At 49.5% G+C, this 27913-nt stretch overlaps 13 protein-coding genes across 13 annotated transcripts; 7 read left to right on the forward strand and 6 right to left on the reverse strand.

Moving 5' to 3' along the window:
* Positions 1-32: 32 nt before the first annotated feature.
* Positions 33-3543, forward strand: MRS44_012988 (uncharacterized protein; the record flags this gene model as incomplete). Its single annotated transcript, XM_065618989.1, has 4 exons — positions 33-294; positions 342-830; positions 898-1484; positions 1567-3543. The coding sequence occupies 4 exons, from the start codon at positions 33-35 to the stop codon at positions 3541-3543; spliced, it is 3315 nt and encodes a 1104-aa protein (XP_065475061.1).
* Positions 3544-4534: 991 nt separating this feature from the next.
* On the forward strand, positions 4535-5092 carry MRS44_012989 (uncharacterized protein; the record flags this gene model as incomplete). The annotated part of the gene is made up of 1 exon (XM_046281628.2): positions 4535-5092. The coding sequence occupies one exon, from the start codon at positions 4535-4537 to the stop codon at positions 5090-5092; it is 558 nt and encodes a 185-aa protein (XP_046126342.2).
* A 1216-nt stretch (positions 5093-6308) lies between these two features.
* Positions 6309-8294, forward strand: MRS44_012990 (uncharacterized protein; the record flags this gene model as incomplete). Its single annotated transcript, XM_046278957.2, has 5 exons — positions 6309-6936; positions 6991-7023; positions 7080-7432; positions 7489-7766; positions 7820-8294. The coding sequence occupies 5 exons, from the start codon at positions 6309-6311 to the stop codon at positions 8292-8294; spliced, it is 1767 nt and encodes a 588-aa protein (XP_046126343.2).
* A 542-nt stretch (positions 8295-8836) lies between these two features.
* On the forward strand, positions 8837-10159 carry MRS44_012991 (uncharacterized protein; the record flags this gene model as incomplete). The annotated part of the gene is made up of 5 exons (XM_065618990.1): positions 8837-9079; positions 9135-9478; positions 9534-9735; positions 9789-9925; positions 10003-10159. 5 exons carry the CDS (start codon positions 8837-8839, stop codon positions 10157-10159), a joined length of 1083 nt encoding a protein of 360 aa, XP_065475062.1.
* A 611-nt stretch (positions 10160-10770) lies between these two features.
* On the reverse strand, positions 10771-11548 carry MRS44_012992 (uncharacterized protein; the record flags this gene model as incomplete). The annotated part of the gene is made up of 3 exons (XM_046281629.2): positions 10771-11280; positions 11334-11429; positions 11489-11548. The coding sequence occupies 3 exons, from the start codon at positions 11546-11548 to the stop codon at positions 10771-10773; spliced, it is 666 nt and encodes a 221-aa protein (XP_046126345.2).
* A 1208-nt stretch (positions 11549-12756) lies between these two features.
* On the reverse strand, positions 12757-13170 carry MRS44_012993 (uncharacterized protein; the record flags this gene model as incomplete). Its single annotated transcript, XM_046267758.2, has 1 exon — positions 12757-13170. The coding sequence occupies one exon, from the start codon at positions 13168-13170 to the stop codon at positions 12757-12759; it is 414 nt and encodes a 137-aa protein (XP_046126346.2).
* A 1280-nt stretch (positions 13171-14450) lies between these two features.
* Positions 14451-14657, forward strand: MRS44_012994 (uncharacterized protein; the record flags this gene model as incomplete). The annotated part of the gene is made up of 1 exon (XM_065618991.1): positions 14451-14657. One exon carries the CDS (start codon positions 14451-14453, stop codon positions 14655-14657), a length of 207 nt encoding a protein of 68 aa, XP_065475063.1.
* Positions 14658-15907: 1250 nt separating this feature from the next.
* MRS44_012995 (uncharacterized protein) lies at positions 15908-17551 on the reverse strand (the record flags this gene model as incomplete). Its single annotated transcript, XM_065618992.1, has 4 exons — positions 15908-16074; positions 16138-16282; positions 16344-17327; positions 17387-17551. 4 exons carry the CDS (start codon positions 17549-17551, stop codon positions 15908-15910), a joined length of 1461 nt encoding a protein of 486 aa, XP_065475064.1.
* An 860-nt stretch (positions 17552-18411) lies between these two features.
* MRS44_012996 (uncharacterized protein) lies at positions 18412-19961 on the reverse strand (the record flags this gene model as incomplete). Its single annotated transcript, XM_065618993.1, has 4 exons — positions 18412-19037; positions 19122-19295; positions 19369-19690; positions 19791-19961. 4 exons carry the CDS (start codon positions 19959-19961, stop codon positions 18412-18414), a joined length of 1293 nt encoding a protein of 430 aa, XP_065475065.1.
* Positions 19962-20719: 758 nt separating this feature from the next.
* MRS44_012997 (uncharacterized protein) lies at positions 20720-21462 on the forward strand (the record flags this gene model as incomplete). The annotated part of the gene is made up of 2 exons (XM_046271571.2): positions 20720-21126; positions 21258-21462. 2 exons carry the CDS (start codon positions 20720-20722, stop codon positions 21460-21462), a joined length of 612 nt encoding a protein of 203 aa, XP_046126349.1.
* A 392-nt stretch (positions 21463-21854) lies between these two features.
* On the reverse strand, positions 21855-22604 carry MRS44_012998 (uncharacterized protein; the record flags this gene model as incomplete). Its single annotated transcript, XM_065618994.1, has 2 exons — positions 21855-21889; positions 21986-22604. 2 exons carry the CDS (start codon positions 22602-22604, stop codon positions 21855-21857), a joined length of 654 nt encoding a protein of 217 aa, XP_065475066.1.
* Positions 22605-24157: 1553 nt separating this feature from the next.
* On the reverse strand, positions 24158-25094 carry MRS44_012999 (uncharacterized protein; the record flags this gene model as incomplete). The annotated part of the gene is made up of 4 exons (XM_065618995.1): positions 24158-24212; positions 24273-24488; positions 24710-24890; positions 24929-25094. 4 exons carry the CDS (start codon positions 25092-25094, stop codon positions 24158-24160), a joined length of 618 nt encoding a protein of 205 aa, XP_065475067.1.
* Positions 25095-25821: 727 nt separating this feature from the next.
* MRS44_013000 (uncharacterized protein) lies at positions 25822-27781 on the forward strand (the record flags this gene model as incomplete). The annotated part of the gene is made up of 7 exons (XM_065618996.1): positions 25822-26017; positions 26081-26163; positions 26249-26280; positions 26318-26357; positions 26421-26515; positions 26581-26973; positions 27466-27781. The coding sequence occupies 7 exons, from the start codon at positions 25822-25824 to the stop codon at positions 27779-27781; spliced, it is 1155 nt and encodes a 384-aa protein (XP_065475068.1).
* Between the last annotated feature and the right edge of the window lie 132 nt (positions 27782-27913).

The raw sequence follows: 27913 nt of genomic DNA on the forward strand, positions 1-27913 counted from the left end.
TCTGTATCCAACACATCCAACACCATACCATCATGAGCCCTGTCCAAGTTGGCTTCGTCGGCCTCGGGGCCATGGGCCTGGGAATGGCATGCAATCTTCTGAAGAAGAAGGAGTACTCGGTTAAAGGATATGATGTCTTCCCACCAAGCGCTGCAAGGTTTGCGGCTCAGGGCGGTCACACATCCCAGACACCAAAACAAGCTGCCGAGGGTAGCCAATTTCTCATCATCATGGCTGCCAACGTACAGCAAGTGGAAGAGATTCTCTTCCGCCAAGGAGATGGAGCCCTTGGAGGTTTGTGATGAAGCCTCAGCAGAAAATTCGGTTGTTGACACTCACAGGCCTGCCGACTGGCGCCATAATCCTCATCTGCTCAACAATACCACCAGCATTCTACGACTCAATTGCCAATCGGCTATCGGAAGCCGGTAGACCAGACGTGCTTCTAGTAGACTGCCCCGTCTCTGGAGGAACGAAGCGCGCCGCTGAGGGAACCTTGACTATCTTCGCCTCAGGAAGCCCCGAGGATTTGAATCGATCAGATCAGCTGCTAAAATCAATGTCCGATACGCTGTTTACCATCGAAGGCGGCATCGGCGCTGCAAGCAAGATAAAAATGGTCAACCAGCTCCTTGTGGGCATCCACATCGCCGTCGCGGCTGAAGCCATGGGCCTCGCCGCAAAAGCCGGCCTCAACACCCGAGAGGTCTACAATGTCATCATCACTGCTGCCGGAAACTCTTGGGCATTCGAGAACCGCGTGCCTCATATGCTGGATGGGGACTGGAACCCTCTGTCCGCTCTCGATATTTTTGTCAAGGACATGGCAGGTTCACACACGTCGAAGCCGTCTTGATCAAATGACTAACGCTACACAGGGCATTGTCATGTCAACAGCTCGAACGCTTCAGTTCCATCTCCCCCTTGCGTCGACAGCTGAGCAGCTATACATCTCAGGCTCCGGCCAGGGCTATGGGACTGAAGATGATGCCGGACTAGTCCGTGTGTTCTTGCCCGAGTCACCAGATGCCGTCAAGGCACAAGCATCACAAACAGTGGATCGCGAGGTTCTCACCCCTAGCACCACGCCGCTTGAGATCTCGAGCATTGGAATGATTGGGTTGGGGGCGATGGGACAAGGCATGGCTTCATCACTAGTCCGTGCCGGGTTCAAGGTGCGCGGCTATGATGTCTTCAGCCAGGCTGTTGACAAGTTTGCCGCAAACGGAGCAGACGCCATCCCCACCGCATCGCCTGCCGACGCAGCTAAAGGAGCCGACGTCCTTGTCCTGATGGTTCAGAATGCGCAACAGGCCGAGGACGTTCTTTTCGGATCTGGTGCAGCGGCTGAATCTCTCCCTGATAACTCGATCGTGGTGCTTTGCTCGACCGTACCTCCTTCTTTTGTTCGCAAACTTGAGCTTCGATTGAGCGGGCTCGAGCGTGGCATCATACTTGTTGATGCGCCTGTCAGCGGCGGTGTTGTTAGGGCTGCGAACGGGACACTTACGGCATGTTTTCTGTGACATGGTAGACCTACCTGCTTGGGCTAACTGAAATGCACAGATTATAGCATCCGGAGATGATTCGACCATCGACAAGATCAACGGACCCCTTGCTGCCATGACGGGCGTCCCCGAGAACCTTCACAGATTACAGGGAGGCGTTGGCGCTGCATCATCTGTCAAGATGATCAACCAACTCCTTGCAGGAAGTCACATCGCCGCAGCCGCAGAAGCTATGGCATTCGCAGCTCGCCTCGGTCTCGACACAAGACGAGTCTTTGAACTTCTTGGACATGCAGCAGCCTGGAGCTGGATGTTGGAGAACAGAGTTCCGCAGATGCTTGATGCAGACTGGACACCGCATTCTGCCTTGGCCATCTTCGTCAAGGACCTCTGGATCGTACTGGACGAGGCGAAGCGGCTGGGATACTTTGCTCCCATGTCTTGTGCTGCTCATAACCTGTACTTGTCTGGAGCAGCCCATGGGTGGGCAAAGGAGTCTGACGCTGGCATTGTGAGGCTGTGGGAGCTGACAGGCATATCCGTTGCGCCAAGCGCCAGAGGCGGGGACAGGTCGGAAGAGTGTCCTCCAGGGCGGCTGCCGGCGCTGGAGACGATCAACGCGCTCCCGCCAGCTCTCCCTGACAGTGTCATCGAAACTGTCCAGAGCGTTGTGCACAACAGACAAGTCCCCGTGCTTGTCGTGCTTGACGACGACCCGACAGGAACGCAGACGTGCCACGGCATCAATGTCCTCACAGTATGGGATGTTGACACGATTCAACAAGAGTTCAGCATGAATCCTACGGGCTTCTTCATCTTGACCAACTCGCGAGCTCTTCCCTCCGGCGAAGCCAGAGCTCTGGTGACTGAGATCTGCCAGAATGTCAGGATCGCTGCCGAGAAATCACAGAAGGCGTTCGAAGTTGTGCTTCGTGGGGACTCTACTCTCCGTGGACACTTGCCTGAGGAGCCAGAAGCTGCAGAAGAAGCTCTCGGTCGTTTCGATGGGTGGATTGTTGCTCCTTTCTTTTTCCAGGGAGGGCGGTATACTATTGACGACGTCCACTACATCGAAGAAGATGGCGTTCTGGTGCCCGTGAGCCAGACACCTTTTGCCCAAGATGCAACGTTTGGATACAAAAACGCCAACTTGCGTCAGTACGTCATGGAGAAGTGCGGTGGTCGTTTCGACGTGTCTTGCTTTATCTCAATCACACTCGAGGATATCCGTCTGGGAGGTCCTGCAGGGGTAGCCAAGAAACTCCTCTCCGTCGAGACCAGCGTCAACCGTGTCTTTATTGTCAACGCAGCAGCCGAGTCAGATATGCATGTATTCGTGGCGGGTCTGTTGGACGCCGAGAAGTCAGGAAGGCGATACCTCTACCGTACCGCAGCAGCCTTTGTCTCGTCGCGGCTGGGATTAAAGGGCATCCAGCCGCTAACTCTCAAAGACCTCGGGGTATTGACAGACACCCGAAACTCGCCGGGCGGCCTTATCGTCGCTGGCTCTTATGTACCAAAGACCACAGCGCAGCTGGCAGTTCTGAGAGAGCGGAGGGGAGACAAGATTACTGTGATAGAGCTAGACGTTGGAGAGCTGATTACGTCCGCAGAAGTGGCAGATGCCGTGGTCAAGGCTGCGGCCGAGCAAGCATCGGCCAAGATCGCCGAAGGCCACGACGTCCTGGTGATGACTTCAAGGTCGCTGGTCAAGGGCATCGACGCTCTTGGCTCCCTCCGCATTGGATCACGGGTCGCAAAAGCCCTGGTGCAATTGGTAGAGTCCATCGACATGAGACCACGATACATAATCGCCAAGGGAGGCATCACATCCTCAGATGCCGCGACAAAGGGCTTAAAGATGAGACGGGCAAAGATTCTTGGCCAAGCTGCTCCGGGGGTTCCGCTGTGGAGATGCGATGAGGAAACAAGCCGGCATCGAGGGGTTCCGTATGTTGTTTTCCCGGGGAATGTGGGCAGTGATCAGACCTTAGCAGATGTCGTCGAGGCTTGGTCAGCTGTTGGGTCAGCCTGAGACTGATATAGAGAGAAACAATAAACAGTGTTTTCCATTCATAGCAAGACTACCTGATAGTCTACTATAGTCATAGTTTTCTCTTAAAAGCGAGAATTGCAGCAGGACTTATTGACTGCTAACTTATTGACCCTGTCCATAGGGTCAAACGATCTTTTGCCCGACCCCACCTCGCTCGGCGTAATCAAATACGACGGCACCTGGGCTCATCCAGAGAGAACTAGACTGACCCCTGTTAAGTCGAGCTCTAGAGGAGCCGAATTCATCGATAAATGCGGGGTCTCCGAGCCTAAAGGGAGAACCCCAAGAGTATCCAGCTACCAAACAGGGGTTTCCGGCATTCTCCGCATTATATTAGTATTTATTAATGTCTAGTATTAAATGTTAATATTAGAGCTTTAAAATATAAATTTAATAATTTTTTTTATACTTTTATATTTTTAATAAATATAAATTAATAATTAATAATTAATCATTCAGTCTTAAGTATTGATAACATGCTGTGACGCCGAGACCCGATGTAAATACCATCAGTGGTCTCCCGCGATAGATTCTCGTCTCGTTCCTGGCTAGGTCGAGCGAGTTCTGAAGGTCTCAGATATTCCTGAGGGGCCTAGCACGACGATGTCAAAGAAATTCACTGCCAATATGGACAAGTCATCTGAATATCTCCTGGCAAAGTTAGCTTTACCTGAGAAGATGGAATCACGACTACCTACGGCCACGGCAGGCAGGTGACTAAGGCAATAGAATAATCAGTAAGAGGCTCGTTGCTTCGGTGCATAGTCAAAGTGATAAGATACCTGCTGTCGTACAGAGTGCCTTCAGTCACCTTGAAGCACGAAAAACAGTAGTAGAAAGAGCCTTATTTTTCTGAAAACGAGGGCATCGCCTAATATAGTAATATAACAGCGCGCAGCCCCTTAGGCGGGGAAATCAGAGCGCGCTGTAGCTCAAAACCTGCGTTATCGACCCGGGGTCTTACACTCCCATGGCTGAGTGGCTCGCCACTATTTGTGTCAACCACGCCATATCCTATACCCTCATCATGCACCAAGCCGTCACCGAGACGGAACTGATGAGTGGATGGACCGACTTCTTCAGTCTGCAATGGAATGCGGCCATCACCATCATCGGCTTTGTCATTGCTTCCCCCATCCACTCGGCCACTAGGAAGGCCCATGGGGCGATAGACAAGGCCGTTGCCGTTTTCGACGTCTTCGGCTGCACTTTTGCCGTGAGTGCGGACGCGGCAGCGATTGCGCGAGACATGATGAGCAAGGCGGACACGTTGGCTGGGAACTTGAGCAGTGGGATTACAGCTTCTGACGAAGAACAGAATGATACAGCAGTAACAACTGCAACTGCGAATGGCAGTGCGCAGATTCTAGACGCCGCTGATGGTGGGCTTGGCGAGCTTGATTCTTCTTGGCCGATCGATTCCGTTGGTAACGGACTGACCTGGGTAGATTCGGCTGGGCAGATCGATCCGCTATATGGTAGTGACTTTGCAGACTGGGTTCAATATGTTGACTTGTTCAACACCTAGGCTGACAAAGATTTATATACTGCGGAAATATGCATCGAAACAGGCTAGTTATAGATATTCTGTCGTTAAAGCTCGCTTTAGAAGGACATGGATGATGGCGAGAAACCTTTGGCTCCGGTTTAGACAAATTCTGCCCTGACAGATGGATCGCGCATAACCCAGGGGGAGAGGAAACAATGAAGCTCCAGATGTCTCTTCTAATGAGGGAAAGCCTGGGCTTCTTTCTATTCCTTAGTAAGAAGCTGCAATATTAACAAACGTGACCACAGTTGGGCACACCTAACACTCTCAGTTCTTCCGGTACGAAGACGCCGAGGCGATCAAAGAGACGACGCCTTGGAACACCAAAATACAGTGGTTTGATCGTCGTCGTGATTTTCTTTTAGCACGCTTAAAAGGAAAGGGCATCATCAGCATGGGAGTCTGCGTTTGAAAGGACTTGTATGGCCTCCCCAAAGCATGGAGAAATAGATACTCCTTGTGTGATAGCTCCAGGTTAATGAACTGGTCCTGGACGCCACAATTTTACGTCGTTTAGACATCAGAAAGCAATTATGAAGGTTAAGCTTTACTTTTTTATTATTTATGTATATATATATATATATTGCCTATGCTCTCTTGCGGAAAAAGAAATACTCTCACGATAGACAATCTCACCACGTCCTTGACCATACTCCGTACAAAGGCTTCCTTCATGCTCTGCCATAGGACGTCGGCTTGCTCATTTGTGGACATGCTACACCACTTCTAGCTAACTGCAGTGGCTGGGATTCTGGCGTTGCTGCTCCCCGCCTGTTGTGACGCATGACCCGCGCAAACTGGCTTAAATTAGTGTTGATTAGCTCCGTGCTCCCCAGGCGGTGTTCGTCATCTGTCGGATAATTTCCCACCTCCACGCGGCATTGTAGACCCTGGCCACAGAACGGCATTTTCCCACCCCCTCTGCGGGGGAGGGCAATCAGATTTAGTGGCTGTGTCGGATGGCTGGCTGCAGAGACGGGAAAATGCCACTCACGGCGGCTTTTGCCACCCCAGGACCGCCCCGTGGTGGGTCGGGAATCTGCGGGGCATGACGACTCACTCCTCTCTCATCGACCTTGGATAGATATATTTTGAGACGGATGACCACAGACATCCAATACTTCACCATCTTTCTTTCCAACTACTTCAGCTTAGTCCTTGCCTCACAAACTTGCATCAATCTTTCCTGCCGAACATGTCCGGCCGTCCAGAATCCAACTCGAAACAGGCCCCTGCGACCGCGCAGCATGGGCAGACGGACCAAGCCACCGTCAACCCTTTGGTCCTACCCCCAGGAACATCCAGCACTACCTTCCAGGAGTTCATTGTTGCGGTCAAGGAGATCAGCGGATCTGAGAATGTCACAATCGTCAGCAGCAGCGAGCAATGCAACAAACGGGACTACCTTGACCAGAGCAAGGTCCATGATATGTTCCACCTCACTGATCCAGAGCATTTCATATCGTCGGCACTTATTACCCCTCGCGATGTCGCCGAAGTCCAAGCCATTGTTAGGCTATGCAACAAGTTCGAGATTCCCCTTTGGCCCTTATCTATTGGCCGGAATATCGGGTATGGGGGAGCAGCGCCCCGAGTCCCCGGATCTATTACTATTGACCTCGGAAAACATATGAATAAGGTTTTGAAAGTTGATGTTGAGGGAGCATACGCATTGGTCGAACCTGGAGTGACATTTGCGGATCTTCATCAGTACCTGGTCGACAATAATCTCCGTGATAAGCTCTGGATTGATGTGCCAGACCTAGGAGGAGGCTCTGTTCTGGGAAACACAATTGAAAGAGGCGTAGGCTATACGCCATATGGTATGAAGACTGCTGCTCTTAACCAGTTATAATGACAAGCTGATGAAAAGTCAGGGGACCACTTTATGATGCATTGCGGCATGGAAGGTAGGCATTAAGACTGACCAGACTTGATAGAGCTTCATAGCTAATGCTCTTGCTAGTTATCCTCCCAGATGGAACGCTGGTTCGCACGGGAATGGGTGCACTCCCAAACCCTAATGCGGATCCTAACGCACCGCCGCACGAACAAGAACCTAATTCAGCCTGGCAGCTTTTTAACTATGGATTCGGTCCATATAATGACGGGATCTTCAGTCAATCTTCACTCGGAATTGTAGTGAAGATGGGCATTTGGCTCATGGTTAACCCCGGTGGCTATCAATCCTACCTAATTACTATTCCTGAGGATAAGGATCTACACCAAGCCATCGAGATCATTAGACCACTTCGGACTTCAATGGTCCTCCAGAACGTCCCAACCGTTAGACATATTCTACTCGACGCAGCTGTCATGGTAAGTAAAGCAAACTCCTATTATCCTTCACATATGTTACTCACAGTTGCCATAAGGGTAATCGCGCATCATACACATCTTCAAAGAAGCCTCTCAATGACTTGGAGTTTAATGAAATTGCAAAGAAATTAAACCTCGGGCGCTGGAACTTTTATGGAGCGCTTTATGGCCCCGAGCCAGTCAGGAAGGTTATGTGGGAGGTTGTTAAGGATGCCTTCTCAGCTATCCCTGGCGTGAAGTTTTACTTCCCAGAGGATATGCCTGATAATGTCGTCCTACAAACTCGGCATCTTACGCTTCAAGGTATCCCCACCTACACAGAGCTGGAATGGGTGTAAGTCTTCTAAACTCCAGAGCAATATTTCTCGCAGCTAACTAAATTATAAGGAACTGGCTACCTAACGGCGCACATCTCTTCTTCTCGCCTATCGCCAAAGTCACCGGTAACGATGCCATGGCGCAATATCAGCTGACTCGGAGCCGTTGTGAGGAAGCTAACTTCGATTTCATTGGTACCTTCGTCATTGGCATGCGTGAGATGCATCATATTGTTTGCCTTGTTTTTGATAGGGCCGATGAGGATTCATGTCGCCGCGCACACCAGCTTATTAGCACGCTTATAGACGACGCAGCGAGGAAGGGCTGGGGAGAGTACCGCACACACTTAGCCCTGATGGATCAGATTGCGGGAACATACAACTTCAACAACAACGCACAGATGCACTTGAATACCCTCATCAAGAATGCTCTGGATCCAAAGGGCATTATTGCCCCGGGGAAGAATGGTATCTGGCCCAAGAACTATGATCCGAAGAAGTTCGCCGTGGCACCGGCCCCTTTGGCTTCAGGTCCGCGACTATAGTAAAGTAAGAGAGTCTAGGCACACAAGACTCATCCTATCTCGACCCCTACGATACGAGTGGTGCTGGTAGTTCGTTCAATTACATAGAAATTAGTCTTTGCATGTTGCTAGATCGTCTATATATGCGTCGCGTCTCTAAAAGTCCATTTACTATCACTCGAAAACACCATAATTGCACAGAAGGCACAATGACAATGCATATCCGCCTTATTTCGGCTTTCAGTAGTCTAATATTACTCTGTTAGTTGACTGTGTTAGTCTGTTGCGTTCTTTGAGCCAACACTTCAACATTAGATCATTTCAGCGAAGCGAGATGCAATGCACATCCAAGGTCTGTGCATCAGAACACATTTAAAACGATGCCTGCCTTGTAGAAGCTAACTTGCCTAATTTACGTACATTTCAAAATAACCCGCAGCCATCCACTAGTCGGTTAGCAACCTCCCAGGCAAGGGAGTTTTCCAGTTGAAGAGTGTCAAGTGTGCTCCTTCATCTCACCATCGAAAAACTTTTACTCTCAACAACCCTATTGATTTTCCGTCATGGTACCGCTGTTCACGCTTCTGGCTTGGTCCGCCTTCAAGTTGCCGACCTCATCCCTCAAACTCTGGAAGACTCCTGGAGGCATCGCCACGACAGCGCCTACGCGAAGCCGAGCTGCTTTGAGTTTGGAGCTTCAGTGCGGACCTCGGTTGGTCCGCCCAGCTGAGCTTGAGATACTCAGATCTCTCACTGAGACGCCTTTGACTCATTACTGCAATTCGACCTGTACCACGTCAATGAAGGTTGGTGTAGTCCTGTCTGAGGATCTCTCGGCCCATGTATACAAAATATTAGTAGACCTGGGTGGAAAATGTCTATAAAAGCTGTGGCTCAAAAGACCATGACTGGGGACTTAACATCACGAGATCCGGGAACGACGTGGCAAAGCCATTATCCTGGGCCCATCAGGCCTCCTGTATCACAGGCAAGGAGGACGGGGAATTTTACATTCCCAAGATTGCCAATCTAACAGTGGATAGGTGCAGTGATTGTATCCTCGAGCACCTAGCATCCTTTGTCGGTAACAATTACGCCCCCGAAGTTACTGAAGATGCCGGATTCTCGAAGCTTCTTACTTCTTGCTCGGCGGATGCAGTCAAGTATCCGCATTCGACAGCAACAGAAACAATCGCTGATGCCGTGTAAGTTTTCTGCTCTTGGCGAGTGACTGGGATGGACTTTCAAGTTAATGCAAAGTTCCCGATCGACGCCAGAGCCGGTGAGGAAATGCCGCGGCACTAGCCACGCTGTCAAGCCTGGCGATGACTGCGCTTCGATTACGAACGCCTTGGGGGTCGCAATAGACCGTTTCCAGACTGAGAATGGCATTGAAACGAAGTACCAGTCTATGAAAGAAGATGATAAGGTCTGCATTGGATTGAATTGCGGTTTGCGCTATGTTTGTCTACACCATGACGATGCCGAAGAGACTTGAAACTAATGATCTCCTAGGTTCACTCGAACGAAACTTGCAAGGACTTGATTCGTAAACACGACTTCTCCTCAACAGAATTTCTCTCTTGGAATCACGTTATTCCCTCGTCATGCAATAATATTGCGCCACTAATGGGCAGAACCATCTGTGTTGGGTAAGCATCTGCCCAACTGCATCGGACGGAAAACTAACCTAGGCACTTCAGAACTCCCAGCGAAAACATTTACAAAGGGCCTCCTCGGGTTACATGAACGACCTACAAACCCGTGCAGCCAGACGTGTGGGGGGTGGCACCAGCGATTGGAAGGGTCGCGCCCAACAGAACAGACGCAAACTCCTTCAGGATTCCAACCGTCACGGCTACATGCAATCCCGCAGCGATGATTGACAATGGCAAGTATCTTAAATGGCGCCCGTTTGATAACGGGGCCCGTGAGAAGGCTTTCGTCGTGGAGGAATTAGGTGAGAAGTGTCGGGAGATTCTCGAACCTTGTTGTGAGCCAGAAGCAGTCGGTGAGCCACTTCCGAGCCCGGCATTTCCTTCGAAATGCCTTCCTTCGACGGCGTCGGTATCATCATCTTATCAAGTTGTCACGGGAAAGAGTTCGCAGACGCCAGGTCGAACAGGCAGCCCTACAAACTATTAGGAAGGGGTGCACTAGACACCCCAGATAACCAGTCGCACAGGAAGGTGGACGATGGTGTTTGATGGGAGAGTTCCAATGCTATCGCTTGCTGATAGCTATTACTTTTCTTGGTTCAACTGTTGACGTATCAAGTCATGCCCTGATGATCAAGGAAAGCCCGTTGAGTAGTTCGAAAAGCCAATATGCCTAATAAAATGTTACCTGCTCTCCTTGGTAAGCCTAGGTGAGCTAGATACGTTAGGTTTCGGGCCGCACTTCGCAAAGAGTAGGACCTGTTCACCATGCATGTCCAAATTGAGTTGCTTTGTCACTTATAGCGAGTAGATCACTCTGAGCAGGGCTGTTCTACATGCTACCCGCTTCTATTGTTCGTCCTCCTCGTTCCCGCTACGAGTCTGTAATTTGATACTTCGCCCTCCTCACCCTTTTGCTCCTCTAACTCTCTCTCCTTCCGCTCAATTTTGAGGGGATTAGGATAGAAATCGCCAAGACAAGGCAGCCGGGTTACAATGGTTCGGAGAGCGTGGTCCCCATCGTAGTCAGGGCCAGCGTCATTCAGAGCCGCGTCTTCGAGGAGGAAATATTCCTCCGGGCAGGCCCCCGACGATCCATCTTCCTCCCAAGCCCAATCTTCCTTCAGCTCTTGGCATTCATCCTCCAACGCAGGTTCATAGCAGGTTCGAACCCACACTGGAGTAGCAAGGCCCCATCTGTTGGCGCATATGTTGCGCTCCTGGATGGTCTGGTGAGGTTGAAGGACCATTGCAATGTGGTCCTGCGTGAGCAGGGGGTGATCCTCTCCAATAATTCGGCCTCGGCTTCTGGCGCGCTCACGGCTCTCTACGGCCACCTCGTGATAGCGCTAGGAGTTGAATCAGCCGGGTCATGCTTGAAAGTAACTGGGGCTGTGCAAACCGTTCGTTCAGGTGCCTGAAGTGTGAGATACTTCTTGACCAACATCCTCCATTGTTCTGCATCTGCATCGCGTGGTTTGTTATAGTCCCATTCCTCCTTTATCGCTCACGTTAGGTAAGGGGTAGGGGTGAGAAAGAACTGCCAAAATAACTTACAAGGGCAAAGACGTCAAAGGTGATACTACCATATTCAGCGTTGGGCACCAAAGACGCCATCTTGTTTAGGATGTAATGAAAGGGAGTCGTAGTAACGGCTACTGTGCAGGTGGTGAACAGAGTAGAACGATATTTTGGCCAAGGAAGACATTCAGACACGAGGTTGGTGTGAGCAGTGCATGCGTCCTATTCGTGGACCTGTCTTAGTGTAGTCCATGCTACCCAACACCCTGGTGAGACAAAGACACGACATTGAAGTTGCAATCCCGGAGAATGGCCCAAGCCAACCTCAGAGACCATTAAAGCCAGATAGATACAGGATTCGGTATAAAGCTTCTCGGTCGATGTGCAGAGTCGTGGCGCTATAGAGAATGGCGGATTGCAAGGCTATAGGCGATGGTGCTTCTTGTCGTCACCGAGTCGCTGGCAGCAAAGCAGTATGTGACTGATATTTCTAGTTTAGTTTGGATCGATATAAGTGATTAAGAAATACCTCTTTTTCCAGAGGTCGCCCTTTATACAAGATATTAATTATTTACTTATTTCTGCCGTCATAGCTAGATTTAAGTACAGAGAAGATATAGTCTTCTTAGGTTAAGACGCTAATATAAGATCTATAAAGGAAGTAGTATATAAAAAAGAAAAGCTTTAAAAGGAGATATAAATTAATATTAATTATTATAATTTTAATTATATATTTATTTATTTTTTTTTTTAATTTCTTAAAATTATATATAGAAAAATTAAAGAAATTTAAATAAAGTAATTAATATAACTAATATAATATTAAAAATCTCTAACTATTACTATAACTTAGCTACTTAGTTATATCATTTTTAGTCAGCACTCATGATGGTGTCAATTGCAAGCCTCTCCCGCAGTAACGTTGCGCTAGATCGCATCGAGTCAGGGCAAAGGTGAATCCACCAAGACGCAAATCCCGCGGCGAAGGCGAAAGGGATACGCTTGATCACATTGTGTTATCTCTTGCTCTCACGCAGGAAGCGAGTTTCGTTCAGTTCAATGAAGAGTTGTTGTCTGTCAAATGTCGTAATGCAACTTGAGGACCGTGAAACCCGCAACACGGCGGAAGAGGCTTGACACGAACTTCAGCCAGGGGTGGCTTCATTGCCATGACGTTGTTACAAATGGCTTCGAAAACCAAAAGAGTCATGTATGACGCGCAGTATCACAAGACAAACGCACAAGAAAGAGCGCGACAAGGGATAGAATAATGAACATTCCGCAAAGATGAAAAGCAAAAGGAACTATCTAGGATTCGGTTCACCGTCGTCTGCTGACTTGCCCGGAACACAGCTTATGACTCCGCGCCTTTCCAACTCCTCGTTATATGCCCGAGTTTTGGCTCTATCCTCCTCTGTAAATTTCCTAGGAATATTCTCCGCATCGGGGTAGAACATATCCCTACGGGATATGTTACGGCCGTCGGCGGTGAGCAATCTCTCAGGCATCGGCAGGCCATCGTAATATTCTCTGATCTGGGTTGGGTTGAGGCCAACTGCATCAAGAACATTCCGTTCGTTGTCAAAAGTACGAAGCACACCATCGTAGCCCAATGCACTTATGCCACGTCCGTCTGGATCCTTCTTCATCGATCTTTGTATGTCGCGCAGAGACATATTATCGCCCACAGGTTGTCGGTCTGCGACGGCTTGGGGCATGATCGGGTCCTAGAGTGGGTTAATTGAATGGTTAGCATACTAATAAATAAGAGAGTTCGAGGAGCACTTGCTGTCAGTTTGTCCACCATATTGCCAGCGAGTTGATACAAGTAATAACGCCGCGGCTTAAAGATTTCGAGGAAGAATTACGTTTTTTAAATGCGGGGTATGTGATGCGTTAGCTGCTGGGGTGCAGGTGAAGCATATAGGAATAGTAGAAGTAGTCGGATTGAAGGTAGGCACCGGAGGTGCGGGCGGTGCAGTGCGTAGATAAGGGGCACCTACGTACGGACTAACGGAGCCGTTTCCGCTGGTCTGCGAGGTCTGCTGCCTGTTTGCACCTGAAGTGTGTTAGGTAAGCGGTGCACGGGGTCTCTAAGTGGCAGATCTCAGCTGCTACTGCCTTGGCGGCCGAGAACTTTTAAAAGCTGCCTCCGTATTGCCGGTTTTTATTCTGCGCCAACCACACTGCGTTCGCGCTGCAACAATCTTTTAGGAAGGTAATACATGAGAAGTGGGGTACCTTGTATACTTAGACCACGGCGGCGCTAAGACAGAGCTACTAACAAGGAGTGGTACAACTCGCAGGGGTATAAGAGGGCAACGACAGTACATTAGCCATAATATCTGTGGCGGTGTCGTCATATGTATATTAACTCGCCTCCCAGGTTTTTTGTAATCTCGAGATATATATCTCAACAGCGGAATATATCTACTTAATAACGGAAATTGCCCTCTCACTCCCTTGTGGCCTGCAGTCTATGTACTGAACTGGGGCGAATGAGCTCCCGCTCTCGCAATCGACAAATCAACTTTTTCTTCTCAAGGCGAGGCACGCACCCAAAAGTTCCACTGTTGGTCCGTTGGCCCGCGTATCAAAAGTGCCTCAAGCATATACGTCGAACGATCAACAACAACGCTAGAGACGATTCGGAATCGTCCCACCAAAGTGACTGTTGGAAGACAACCATGAATCACAGGGATCGTTGCGCTGTTCCGTACGGGACGCAGCCACTTTGACCAACATGCAGTTTCTTTCACAGGGATTCAGCAGCTGACGACCTCAAATGAAGCCGGATTATCGCCGTGTATTGTGAAAGAATGCCGACGATGAGGTCCCAGATGGCAAGGTCCGAAGGGGATCACGAATTGATCACTATAAGTAGAGCAGCCTTCTCCCACCCGCTGAACGATAAGATGAGAGGAGCCTTCAAGCCAATCCTCAATACTAACACTTTCTTTGTTATCCTGCCAAAGACAACAATATCATATCGCCCAACATGCAAGCCAACCTCTTCAGAATCTTCGCTATCACTGCCGCCTTTTCGACGGTGCAGTCCGCCCCAGTAGAGACTGCTGAGGGCCAGGTCACCCAGGGGCAAGTCAACGGAACTGAGACCAACGAAACTCACATCAACGGGGTTCATGTCAACGAGGCTCATGTCAACAAGGTTGATGTCGATGATGTAGTACGTGCTCTGCTTTAGCGTTTCAAAAAACTCATACAATGCTTTCTATCGCTTCTCCGAAGCTGGAAATTGATGTTCGTGCATTGTTCGGATGTCACCTTGACTTTCGTGTGTTAAATTAACGAAAATGGCCGACCTAGATGCCCGGCCGGGTAACATAAGCTCAAGGCATATTGTACATTACTTTCTTGGGACTCGTTCGCTCTAGAGAGGACCTCGTTAACACATTGTCGCGCTGACCTGCTCGGATTCATCTCCAACCCCTGCCCAGCCTGGGCACCTGACTTATATGTGTCAAGCTTCCCACCCCTGCATGCTAAGCCTTGTGCTGCATCTGACCCCTGCTCTGGTTAATATAACTAATGACGAAGCATGGCACAATATGGAGTGGCCCTACTATATATTATAATCAGGGGTTAGCTAACCTAAGATTTTTTTATATAGGGATTTAGCGCGGCGCTAATAGCTTACTTATAAAGCCTAGGTTTTATACCTTATTAACTCTAGGTTTTTTAAAAAAAAATACTAGATTATTATTATTATAAGAGCTTAAAAGTTAATAAAAAAATTAAAAAAAAATATTTAATTAAGTTATTATAATTAATGTAATACTTAGAATATATTTTACTTTTTAGATATTAACTTAACTCTTAGATTTAAAGTTATTTTAAGGTAATTTACTTTTATTTTAGCTATGCCTTTTTTATCTTAGCTTTTTAAGATTAATTATTAATTATATTTTACTTAAGGTAAGGATTATAAAGTTAGGGTTAAAATTTATATGGTTTTTTAAAATTATTATTCTTAGTAATTATATTTAATAATACTTAAAATAGTTTTCTTATAATCTCTTATTAATAAAGCTTTAATTAATTATTTAATAAGTATAATTATTTAATTATATTAAAAATATTAAGGGCCTTAATTAACTATTATATTTTATTTTACTTAGGCCTTTAATATCTAAGCTTAGAGAAGTAAGAGGAAATAATAAGTTAGGAGAAAAGGGTACTAACCTGTTTTAGGCTATTAGGTAATTTCTTATATATTAAAAAGAGTTAAGAGCTAGTTATTTTTAGCTATTATTAATAAGAAAAAAATAACTTTTAGGCTCTTTTTCTAATTAAATCTTTATTGCTCTTAATTAGTTAATTGCCCGTATTATTTTATATTATATTTACTTTATAAGAGCTAGTAGCCCCAGTAGCCCTCATTTCGGTGAGCTCGTTGCAACCCCCGCCCCCTTCGAACCCTCTTCCCGCAGATTATTAGTGTGCGATGTCTTCCCAGCCCTGCCATCCACGACCCTTGACCTGTTTCAGCTCCTCTTCATCGTACTTCTTCCCTGCTGTAAAATAGCCAGCGTTGATCTTGGCATCGATCTCTACCCGGGAATCGGCTGGAATCAAGCCTGCTTTCATGTTAGCCATGGGATCTGAGGCACAATGTAGCGCGTGAATGGGATGAGATGGGTTGGGGCAGCTAGGGAGCAACGCACTGTCTGGGATGGGGATTCTCTCGAGGATGGGAATGCCCTGCTCTACGATCGCGTCATGCTTCATGTTGGACATGGAGAGCATGCGGTCGATCTTCTTCACACCCAGCCAGTGCAGGATATCAGGCATCAGGGCTTGGAATCTCATCTACAGCGTCCATCATGTCAGCTCAAGAGTAACACCAGCCCAAGGGGTTGGTTGCTCTTACATCGCGAACACCGGCAATGTTCTCGGTACGGGCAAAATACTTATCAGCCGTATCTCCGCCTCGCTTCCGGGCATTGTAAACAAGGTACTTGACGACCTCACCCAGGGCGCGACCTTCTTTACGGAAGTAAATGACAATACCGGAGCCGCCATTCTGGGCCTCCTTGATGGCCTCCTCAATGCCGAAGGTCAGATATGGTCGACATGTGCAGATATCCGACTGGAAAACGTCCGAGCCGTTGCATTCGTCATGGATGCGAAGAGCCAGTCTGCAGCTGGCATCTGACACCTTTTCTGGGGGACCGAATATGTATACTGTGAGGCCTCCAATAGGCGGGAGGAACACCTTGATGTCTGGCCTCGTCACCAACTCGGGATAACTGCCGCCAGTGTGCTCGAACAACGCCCGGCGCAATGTTCCCTCGTCGATACCGAACCGAGATGCAACGCCTGGAAGATACCACACAGGCTCCACGGCGCACTTTGTGACGCGCACGTCACCATCCTCGGTGACGACAATGTTGCCGTCCACGGGAAGGCGTCCCTCCTTGATAGCGTCTGTGATCTCTCCGACTCGCATGTGAGCGCGGGTGATGGCAATCGTGGGTCGCACGTCCAGTCCATCGGCCAGATGGTCCTGGAAGTTCTTGACGATATCATGACCGAAAGGATCCATGGAGACGATCTTGGTCGGGTCGGACCACGCGGGTTGTTGCGGGAAATCGAAGGTAGGCTGGGTGTTCTCGAAGCTCGGACGGAAGTCACGGGGAAGATCGCCCGCGGCGATGGCGAGCGCATTGTAGATGCTGTAGCTGCCGCCGTGGGCTCCGATGGCGTTGCGTCTCGTCAGAGTCTTGCCGCTCCGGGAGACGAGCACCGGCCCTCGCTTCTTGGGGTCAGCATCGCCCCAGGTGAGGTCAACCGGATCGACAACGCTTTGGCCGGGATAGGTGGTCAACTTTGCGGGGTCGTCAGTCACGTTATCCTGTAATGATTATTTCTCAAGGGGAGATGCGAGCTTGGGAACGGAATGGAGGCACATACGATGATACGTTGCGAGTAACCCTTGCCATCGTGTTGCGCAGCAGTGCCATTGGTTGATGCACCGTTCTTCATGTCGCCGTTAATTGACATATTGAGGGTCTGCAAACGTTTAGCTGGCCGAGGATTAACAAAGTCGTCAAGGCACGTTGTGTTCAGGCTTCCCATGTTGCCAACGTTTTAAGCAAGTCGTCGCTCGGTGGATCTCTGTTTATAGGAATTCGCAGTTCGACATCTGCAGAGATTTACTTGCTTAGTTTCCCGAAAGCATGCTTCCCGTATGTGAGACTTCGTCAACACCGCTATCGTGTGCCGCTTCTGTAATCTTCACGTGGATAATCAAGCAATGAGTCCAGATATGATGTCCCAAAACGCGACGATAAGATCCCTCCCCAACCCTTATGGGGGCAATCAATCGCCTAAAGGTAGCGAAAGCATCACGTGGGCATGGTGAGATCGCTGTGATTGCTTTGCTCTGATCGATTGGCACTACAGTATAACCTATGCTACTCTATACGATAGATACCCATGTGTGGGGAGATAATGTGGCGAGATAAGGCCCAGCTGGCTCTATCTGATATGGCATTTTGAGATAAGAATGCAGAGAAAGATAACAGGAACATCAAGCGCTAGGCAACTCTCCGCAAGGGGTGGATCTTACGCAGTGGGGCTTGAAACCCTATGGCACTCAAGTGACTTCGAATGCTTCTCTGTACGATCTAGAACTCATGTCTTGCAGCTGGATACATGAACTTGGCACGGATGTCTAGCCATTATGACCATACCTTGAAGGAGATTATTGTACAGAAAAGCTGGGTGTCAAGGTGAGTTTTGGGTTGAACACAGACTTTGCCTTCTGCTACCTGACTTCCCATTAAGCGTACATCCAGGCAGACACGTGTACAACGAGTGTAATCTGATTGTTCAATGCTATAACTAAGAATTCGTAGACGGTGAGCGTTGTTTAAAGATATTTACAACCATGAATGAACCATTACTGGTCGAGGCAAACTCCCTTTTTAGTTCGCCTAGAACAGGGTCCCATCGCCGTCTATGAGAATTGGGCTAGACTTTGTCGCAGGGCGGAGTTTTGAAGCTATCTCCCGGCCCCCTTTCCACGTCCCTGCCTCCAACATCTGTGCCATGTTCAGAGCAGAACCGCTCTTCTCAAACTCGAGCGCCACCAGCTTGTGAAGTTCGTCGAGGAGGGCCACGGTCATGGCTCGCCATTCGACAATGGTGTCGCTGGTGGCGTTAAACATGGGCAGTTCCTGGCCAGACAGTTTTCTCCCTTCCCTAAGAGCCTCTGGTTTCAGCTTCAGGACACCCAAGTCGACAAATAGACCTCCGTTTCGATATTCAGGAAGTCCGGTGCCGAGATGAAGGTTGGAGATCTTGAAGCCCAAGACACGAGTGAAGGGGACCGTGAGGGAATATCCAAGCCATTGTGTGAGTTTATGGAATGGCTGTATCGCGGCTATATCTGCACCAAGTCCTGTCTCTTTGGACCTGTCAGACAGGGCCCGAAGTGGCCATGCATCACCCAGGGATGTCCCAGCGACAGTGGTGCGATTCTTCGGCCACGCGGGCAGGAGAATGCGCTGTAGAGTAGACCAAAGAAGCTCGTAGTCGAGAGTATGGGGCGCCTTTGAAGCTTTTATCAAGTAATCTGGGTCCTAGAATTAGCCCGTGCCAGACCCTGCCAGCTTTGCTCCTCGGCAATGAGTTCAGTGCTCACCAACAATGTTACCAGGTCTGCCAGTCGAGCCAGCCATGTCAGGCTGTGCAAGCAGTGATCGGCCAACACTGCGCATGAGCTCTATACGTGATGAGACGCCGATAAGAGGATTCTCGACCGAGATCTGGAAATATTCTTCGAACGCCTTCTCCGACAGGTCGACTAGCCCTTTGCCTAAGCGACATGAAATATTTGATGTTAGGATACTCCACGGGACCCAACAAACAAGGAGAAGATGTGTGCTTACCATCAACTACACAATCTGTACCGTCGTTGCTAAACACACCAGACTTGAACATGTACAGGGATGCGACGCCAATGCCTTCACTTCTGTTGTAAACCTGGTTGGTACCTGGTTCCTTGAACTTCCAGACATCTCCCGCGCCGGCGTCTAGCAATACAGACACGAAGAATAGGTCTACCAAGCGCCGGGTCAGCTCCAACTTGTCGCAACCTTGAGAAGTCCAGGTATCCAGGCATTGAGCCAATCGCGGAACACCGCCAACCTCTAAATGTTGCCATCGGCCATGAGGAGGAATTTCAATAAATCGATCGGGTCCGAAATCGCGCTATCACAGAGTCAGGAACGAAAGCAGCGATTGTGGGAGGTAATGCTTGGTTTGGTTTTCGCTGGTATGGGCAAATCGGGGATGAGGAATGAGGGCTCACCTTGATGACTCCAATCACGAAATCGGCGACATGCGGCATGCGTTGAGCATCATACTGGAAGCTCCGCAGCGACCCCTCCTGGGCCGCGCGAAACACGAGCTGCGATCGCTCCCGCACCGCTTGAAGGCTGAGCAGATGCTGAATGGCAGGGTCTACAGCCGCAGACGTCATGATGGGCCAAGTTGTCGATGTCCTGGCTTCGTTCTACCAAGTACTATACAATCTTGGGCAGGTAGTTGGGGAGTTGGTACAAATGGAGCGGGACGAGACTGGTCTTGATGTTGGAAATCATGATGAATTTCATTTTCATCATACAAACGGGGCGTGGGGCAGCATGTAGCTCACGATTGAGTCGGCAACGCTGGAAGCCCTCAGACAAGGCCACTCCAGCGAAGGATGCCTTTCCCTAAGGAGCCATGGATAAGGCTGTTGGCCCGTCATGCTCAGGTACCCTGGGTAGGACATCAATGTGGAGACGATAGCGACCTGTGGAGTTTTTTTCTCTGGTGCCAAGTTACCAGGTCTTATCCTTATCCTTATCCCTTCTCCGTCTTCTCAGTGCCGGCCATCAGGCGCTGATAAGAGCTCCTACGCTTATCAAGATTCCCCAAGATTTCGTATCTCAGTCGCCCGTGATAGCTTCAATGACTGAGACCAGAGCCGATTAGACAAACTTCGCTGGCAGATACTCAACATCAGCACCGATGATTGCAGCCATGCTTCGTGCCGTAAATGGTCGCTCGCAGAGCGAAAACGGAGGCATCCTTCGAGGCTTTGGGACCCCCCCCCCCATATGACCTCGCCAGTTCGACCCTCCTCGCGTCGTCAGGTCGCTAAAGCAACCATATATCTTCTTTTTTCTCCCTTACCAACAATATTTGTCTTCTTGCCATTCCACTCGCAGCCGATCGTACCCACGTACACTCACCATGGCACCGAATTCCTTCCTCGTCTCGGACCCTGCTTACGGCCCGGTCTTGAGCAAGCTTCGGCAAGGCGTGAAGCGGCCCGCGACAGTTCGAGCTCTAGTGGGCGAGCTCACTAGGATCCTGACCAAGGATGCAGTCAAAGAGGCACCGTCTCCAGATGAGAAAATCGCCGTCATTGTCATTTTGCGATCCGGCCTTGCCATGATGGAGCCATTTGTCGACTGTCTCCCCGAGGACACCGACATGGTGATCCATCATATCGGCTTGTTCCGAGAGCGCCACACCCTACAGCCTGTTGAGTACTACAACAAGCTACCGCTCAAAGATTCCAACATCAAGCACGCATACGTCCTGGATCCTTTGGTGGCTACCGGTGGCACGGCTGGGGCTGCCATCTCGATCCTCAGGTAAGTTTGCCCCGCGTGTTCTCCCGAATACACAAGTGATCCATGTTGATGAGGAGGGAGAAACCCAAACTTCTCGGGACCGTGGAGTGGAGAAACGATCGACGAGAAATATGATCTAACTGTAGACGTAGGGAATGGGGTGTCGAAAGCATTTCCTTCCTGTCCCTTTTGGCTAGCAGGCCGGGTCTCGAGAAGGCCGCCAATGTCTGGCCCGAGAACACTCGCTTCTTTGTGGGTGCGGTCGACGAGGAGTTGGACAGCAAGGGCTACGTCAAGCCAGGACTCGGAGATATTGGAGACAGTCTATTTGGAACTGGGAACAGTCCATCTCAATAAATTACGGGTGTTTATATGTTATGAGCAAAGACATTTCAGAAAGTTTGATTCGCTACTATTCATGCTGTTGCATTTGCTAGCTCCTTTACCCAAAGCCCATGCTTAATGCCACAAAGATGTGATTGTTTTTGTTGTAGTATAAAACTGCCATGGAGTCCGCCCATGTGGATTTTGGTCTGGTACGAGACAACGGTTAGTCTTTAAAAAACATCGAGCATGTCGGGCAATGTTGGACATCCTTCCGTACCTCCTAAGAAAGAATCTTTATTTCCCGTCCGCAGTATAGGACCGGACGGAGCTGAATGGCAGACATTGTGAGTATTTACTTTCTTGAGGGTCAGAGAAGAGAGGCTCACCTAAGATCGGCACATTAACGCCGACTTGACCAACATTTACAGACCGCTGGAAGACTTGGGCGCTGGCCGGGCTGTTCGTAAAGATGGTACAACCATTGCCGTCTGCATCCGGCACGTCAGTCAACTTTGCTTTGGAGTTGTCCATACCAAGGACTGAAGAAACCTACACCTGTTTGCGTTTATGAGCTCAATGGCTTCTTCCAGCGTGTCAATCTCGATGCAGCACAGCACTGGCCCAAAGATCTCCTCCTGGTAGCAAGACATGTACGGTTTGACGTTGGTCAAGATTGTCGGGCCCAAAAAGTTCCCGTCGGGGTAATCGGCAACCACTCGCTTTCTACCATCAAGGGCAATCTTGGCCCCTTCTTTCTCGGCGTTGGCAATCACCTTCTTCACCCTGTTCTTCGATGCTGGAGAGATGAGCGGGCCCATGTCCACGACAGGGTCGAGTCCACATCCGACGGCCAACGATTCTGCCAGGCTAATTAGATCATCGAGCCATTCTCTCGTTTCTCCCACGAGAATGATAACACTCAACGCCATACATCGCTGTCCGGCCGCTCCAAAAGCGCTCCCCGCGATGGCGTAGAGGGTCTTCGTCTTTGATGCATCTTCCAGCACGACACCGTGGTTTTTAGCGCTGCACTCTGCCTGTATGCGCTTCCTAGTGGCAGTGGCATGCTCATATATACGTTCTCCAGCGACTTCTGAGCCAATGAAGTTGATGGCTCGAACGGCCTGCTGGGAGAGCAGCGAGTTCACCACACCGGCTCCGCCGTGGACCATGTTGAACACCCCCGGGGGAACCCCGCACGGAGGAAGCACTCGGCCAAGATTTGAGGCGCAGAAGGTGTCTGCTCCGAGGGTTTGAGAACCACGGTATTCCCGGCCAGGATGGCGTACGGCACAGACCAGAGGGGGATCAGGAAGGGAAAGTTAAATGGGCAGATGGCGACGCAAACACCCTTGAAGTGAAAGGGTCAACACCTGAAGACGAGACAGTTATCAGAAGCAGGGACGTACCAGAGGCTGCGTCATGGTGTGTATCTCAGCTGCATTGTGCTGAAAATGAATGCCAACACCATCATTGATAGTCGTGCACGCCGTCTCCAATGCATCGACGCCTCGTTTAAACTCGGCATCGGCATCGGCCAGGGTCTTGCCAACTTCGACACATAGCGTGTGCCTCTCAAGTGCCGATGTGTTAGCTGACTCTGAGATCAAAGGAACTATCGCTTGCACGGCAGGGGCAAGGCAGGAGAAGTAGCACATACGATTTTTGCTGAGTGCTGATAGATCACCGTGAGGAGATTCAACATTAGACTGCGTCGCTTCGCTAATGGTACTTCTGCCCATGCATGCTGCGCATTTGAGGCTTCGACGACAGCATGCTGGACCTCGACCGGGGTAGAGTCTGGTACCCTTGTGATGAAGGTTTGAGACGACTGATCAGGACAGGTCAATGATGAGGCCGATGGCATCAAGCTACCTATGGAGTAGCTGAGGATCGAAAAGCATACCGGATCATGGACCTTGGTCCAGGTTTTAGTTTTGGATAACACAAATTCATTCCCCACAAAGTTATATGTGACGCTTGGCACTAGTGTTGTATCAAATTGACCAGGATCTTCAAACCGTGACTCCATTGTATGAGACTGTTCAGCACTTCTTAGCCTCTGGTCCCGGACAGGCCCATAGCCTTACAATGGTTGGGGTTGGCAGTGCTGAACTAGGACTTGCTCCTCTTGGGACTTCTGAGGGCGGCCATGGGGGAAGGAAGCAAAAGCTTTCGCCTGCCCCCTCAAGCATAGTGCAGGCGGTTGCGAAAGGAACTGGTGGGTTACGTACATGATTCCTAGGTCGCTTTCTAGCATGGTTCCCTTCAGCAGAAGACGACCGTCTAGTCAAATCAACTGATGCGGACGGCGATAATGGCTGGTAGTTTTCCATCATACAGGATCGAATTGCTGCCGCATCGAATGTGTGTATATTCTGGGCATTCCACTATCTGGGGTTTCTTTGACGAGCGTCTGGGGAGGAGTGGGCAAAAATTCCGACAAGATGGGGGAGGATTCACGTGCAACTTGACCGGAGTAAGATCGGCGCCCAGAATTGAGGGACTAAATTGAATGGAAAGATGGGTAAACGAAAGATAAGACATCTATCTCACGAATAAATCTCTTATCTGAACAGGGACCTCCTTATCTCCATGTTGGTCACGCTTCGCTATTCTCGGCCTCGTCTGCGGGTTCAGGGTCCCATTCTGGATAAGACTCGCCGCCGGCGTCAAGCAACTCAGCCACTCCCCACTCCACTTGAGCAACAAGCCATAGTCCCCTCTATGTTGTCCCATAGTATCGGTCTCCAAAGTCACCCAGACCAGGGACAATGTGACTAAAGACCCGTTAGTGTCGAAATCGAAGGGTGACTCGCCGAGCAAGAAGCTTGACGTACCGACTGGGCGTCATGTCCTCATCTATAGCTGCCGTCACGAACAAGAGTTCAGGGAATCGATTCATGACGGCCTCAAGGCCAGTCCTTGAGGCAATCAGATTAACAAACACAATGTCTTTCTCGGCGACACCGTTCTCTTTGAGAACTTCAATCGCTTTGGAAGCCGAACCGCCCGTCGCGAGCATCGGCTCCAATATTAAAACGGCTGGGCAAAAGCTTTAGTCAGATCACAAGGGTTGCGTGCAGCTTGGTGGCGGTATAGTGGCTTACTGCTGGATACGATGCTCCGGGGAAGCTTGGAGTAGATATGCGTGGGGAGACAAGTTGTCTCATCTCGTTGGATGAGGATTGTACCGAAGCTTAAAGGACCCCTGTTCATCCCTGTTGGTTGGTCGATCTGCGACATTTGCAAACACAAAGACTGTGAGGAAACTCACCGGTACGTGTCTCTCAAGGAACCTTCGAACGATGCTCCTGCCCTGAGAATGCTCACGCCACAAACTGGTCGTCGCTGCACATGGCCGTTGTATGCCCGTCCAGTTGGAGTGACCACTTTGAAGGGCTCTGTCGGCACGAAGTCAAGAGCTGCGCATAGTGACGACGTTTCAGTGAGCAAAGCTATCGAAGTTTGGAGGTTCAAGGACGTAGTCTCATACCTGATACAATCAGTTGCCTCGCCACCTTCTCAAATGCGTCGATGAATGGGGCGTTGCCTGTCTCAGAGCTTCGGATGGCAGTCATAGAGCTCAGGAGACTGTTTCCCTGAGGAAGTAACTTCAAGTTACCCTGCGAGCTTGGGTCGTTACCGTTGAGTATGGTCATCTTCACTTCCTTCCTCCTTGTCGTCGTCTGTCGTTTTTCTCCGTCTAGGTTCAGGGAGTGGTGAGTTTCGTATGCTTCCAGGTCGCTTCTAAATGAACTGTTCCAACATTGGCTGGATCAATAGCCAATAAAGGCATAGCTCCAATACCGTATTAGGCAGACAAGGGTCCTACAAGGTTTATCTTTACCAGGTATTGGGCAGGCGTTGGTTCAGCCTAGCCCTTATCTCCAATCAGAGGTAGCGATAACCCAGCATTTGGAGGGCGATTTTGATACGGGGCACCTTGCTCAGATAAATGCCTAGCCCGATAAGCCCCGCGATAACCATGTCATGTCCGTCCTCACAGACAGAGTCGATCATCGTGATTATCGAAGCAAGCAGTGAATCCTATACTCGTGAGAGTATCAACTCAATTCTACTTATGCAGATGCTATTGTCATGGATCTATGTGATATAAAGCGCTTCGTTAAACCATGCTTGCCATGTGTGTTGTAACGTAGTTAGAGAGAGTAACATTTGTTCCAAAGCAATCGATCAATTCAAAGACCCATCAAAATGTCACTACGCTTACTTGCCGGTACGCCATCCTACCGCTGTGCCTCCATGCGACTCAAGATCTAACCATATTACCCGGAGACAGGCAGTAGTTGTCCGGAGTTGGTGGAGTTGGTGAGCTCAAAGTAAGACCACATGTTCTGCCTTCGTAGGCCTTTTTGTATGACTAACATGTGGGAATCCTTGTGGGATCAAAGAGTCGGAAATCCGAATGGCTTTGAGTCTCTGACCAGTTCGAGATTCTCCAACGGAGAAACCTTTGTATCGATCCAGGCCTCGGTACGCGGCGCAGATGTTTTCATCATTCAGACGGCGACAAACCCGGTCAATGACATGCTCCTAGAGCTACTCATTGCCATCAGTGCGTGTAAGATGGCATCGGCAAGGCAGATCACGGCCGTGATACCCTGTTTTCCATATTCTCGCCAAGATAAAAAGGACAGAAGCCGAGCCCCAATCACCGCGAAGCTTGTAGCGAACATGCTCGAGACCGCCGGATGCACACATGTCATCGTAGGTCTTCCTCTAGACACAGTCTCACCTCAGAGACAACGAGAAGCTGACGAGAGTAAAGACCATGGACCTACACGCATCTCAGATTCAAGGCTTCTTCAACATTCCTGTTGATAAGTATGTTGAGGAACTTTCCTTGCCCTTTCGATCGTAGAATGAACCACGGAACTAACCACGGTACCTTTCTGCGCAGTGTATGCATTTATCCGCTCCTCTGTTGATGGGAATGCGAATTAATATGATGATCTCTCGATCAGTTGTATGCAGAGAAGACCATGGTTGAATTCATTCGCCGAGAGTTCGACTCAGAAGAGCTTGTGCTCGTGTCTCCAGACGCAGGAGGTGCAAAGCGGTACGTATGCTGCGGTGTTGCCATTCGTCTGGTCTGTCAACCATGACTCTTCTGACTGTTTGAAGAGCTGCTACGATCGCGGACCGGCTTTGCGTCGACCTCGCCATCATCCATAAGGAGCGCAAGGTGGCCAACAAGGTCAGCCGCATGATACTAGTAGGCAGTGTTGTGGGAAAAACTGCAGTGATCGTCGACGACATTGCAGACACATGCGGTACGCTTGCGCTGGCTTCGAAGATACTAAAGGAACAGGGCGCGGTCAAGTGTGTATCGATCGTGACCCACGGCTTCTTGAGCGGCGCTTCAGTGACGGTGATTGAAGAGAGCAATCTTGACATGCTTGTAGTATCCAATACTCTTCCGTTACCGGATCATGCTCGCGGTTGCTCCAAGATTCGGCAAATGGACATTAGCGGAACCCTCTCGGAGGCCATCCGGAGGACATACAACGGTGAATCGTGAGTTCAAAAGACCCTATTCCAGCCTGGTCGAGTTTCTGGAGTCTAACAGCGACGAAGGATTTCCATGTTGTTCACATAGCTGCATTTGTGCTGGTAGAACTGGGCCATGATATGATAAGACAGCAATAGCAAACGTGAAAGATAGAGAGAGACCTTGGAGTGGAGATACTAGAGATAAAGGCCACCGAGATTAGAAAAACACCCATGTTGTTTTGGCCATCAAGTCTATCAAGCCGATCTTCAAGATAATAGTGCCTATCGATAAAGTTTTGCGTTTACTAACCACTTTTCCCTAGCACATGGTATCATGGCTATCTTGCGAGCCTAGTCACGGGATCGCGTTGGTTCTCCAATCTTAGTCGAGTTGGTCATGTACATTTAATCCAGCAAGTCTTTCCCATGGGTCTTTTCGTTACACCTTAGGTAGTGCATCCCCTTCTATTAGCAACCTACACATCTTGGCTACATGACACACGCCAACGGTTCCAGTGGTACCAATGGTATCAATGGTATCAATGGTGGTCTAGTGGACGATTCACGCTCCTTGCCACGCGCCCTTACATCGACGAGCACGTCCTTCCTAAAGGATCACGAGAAGCTCTCATCGGCCGAAGACCTTCCCTACTTCATCGACAATGAGTTTCGGTTCTCAAACGCGACTACTTTCAATAACATGCACGACCCCGCCACGAACAACTTGGTAACTCGAGCCCCATACATGACTGCTAAGGAGCTCTTTGCCGTGATAGCCTCTGCGAAAAAGGCATTTCTAGCATGGAGGGATACTTTTGTCATCGCTAGATAATGCATTATGTTCTGATTTGTTGGTCTTATTAAGGAGAATATGGATTGCCTCGCCTTAATTATTACTCTAGAGCAAGGGAAAGCCTTTTTGGATGCAAAATGCGATGTCCTGTGTGGTCTGTAGGTGGCTGAA

The sequence above is a fragment of the Fusarium solani genome (assembly GCF_023522795.1).
Source record: "Fusarium solani strain SB1 chromosome Unknown bctg00000008, whole genome shotgun sequence".
NCBI lineage: Eukaryota > Fungi > Ascomycota > Sordariomycetes > Hypocreales > Nectriaceae > Fusarium > Fusarium solani.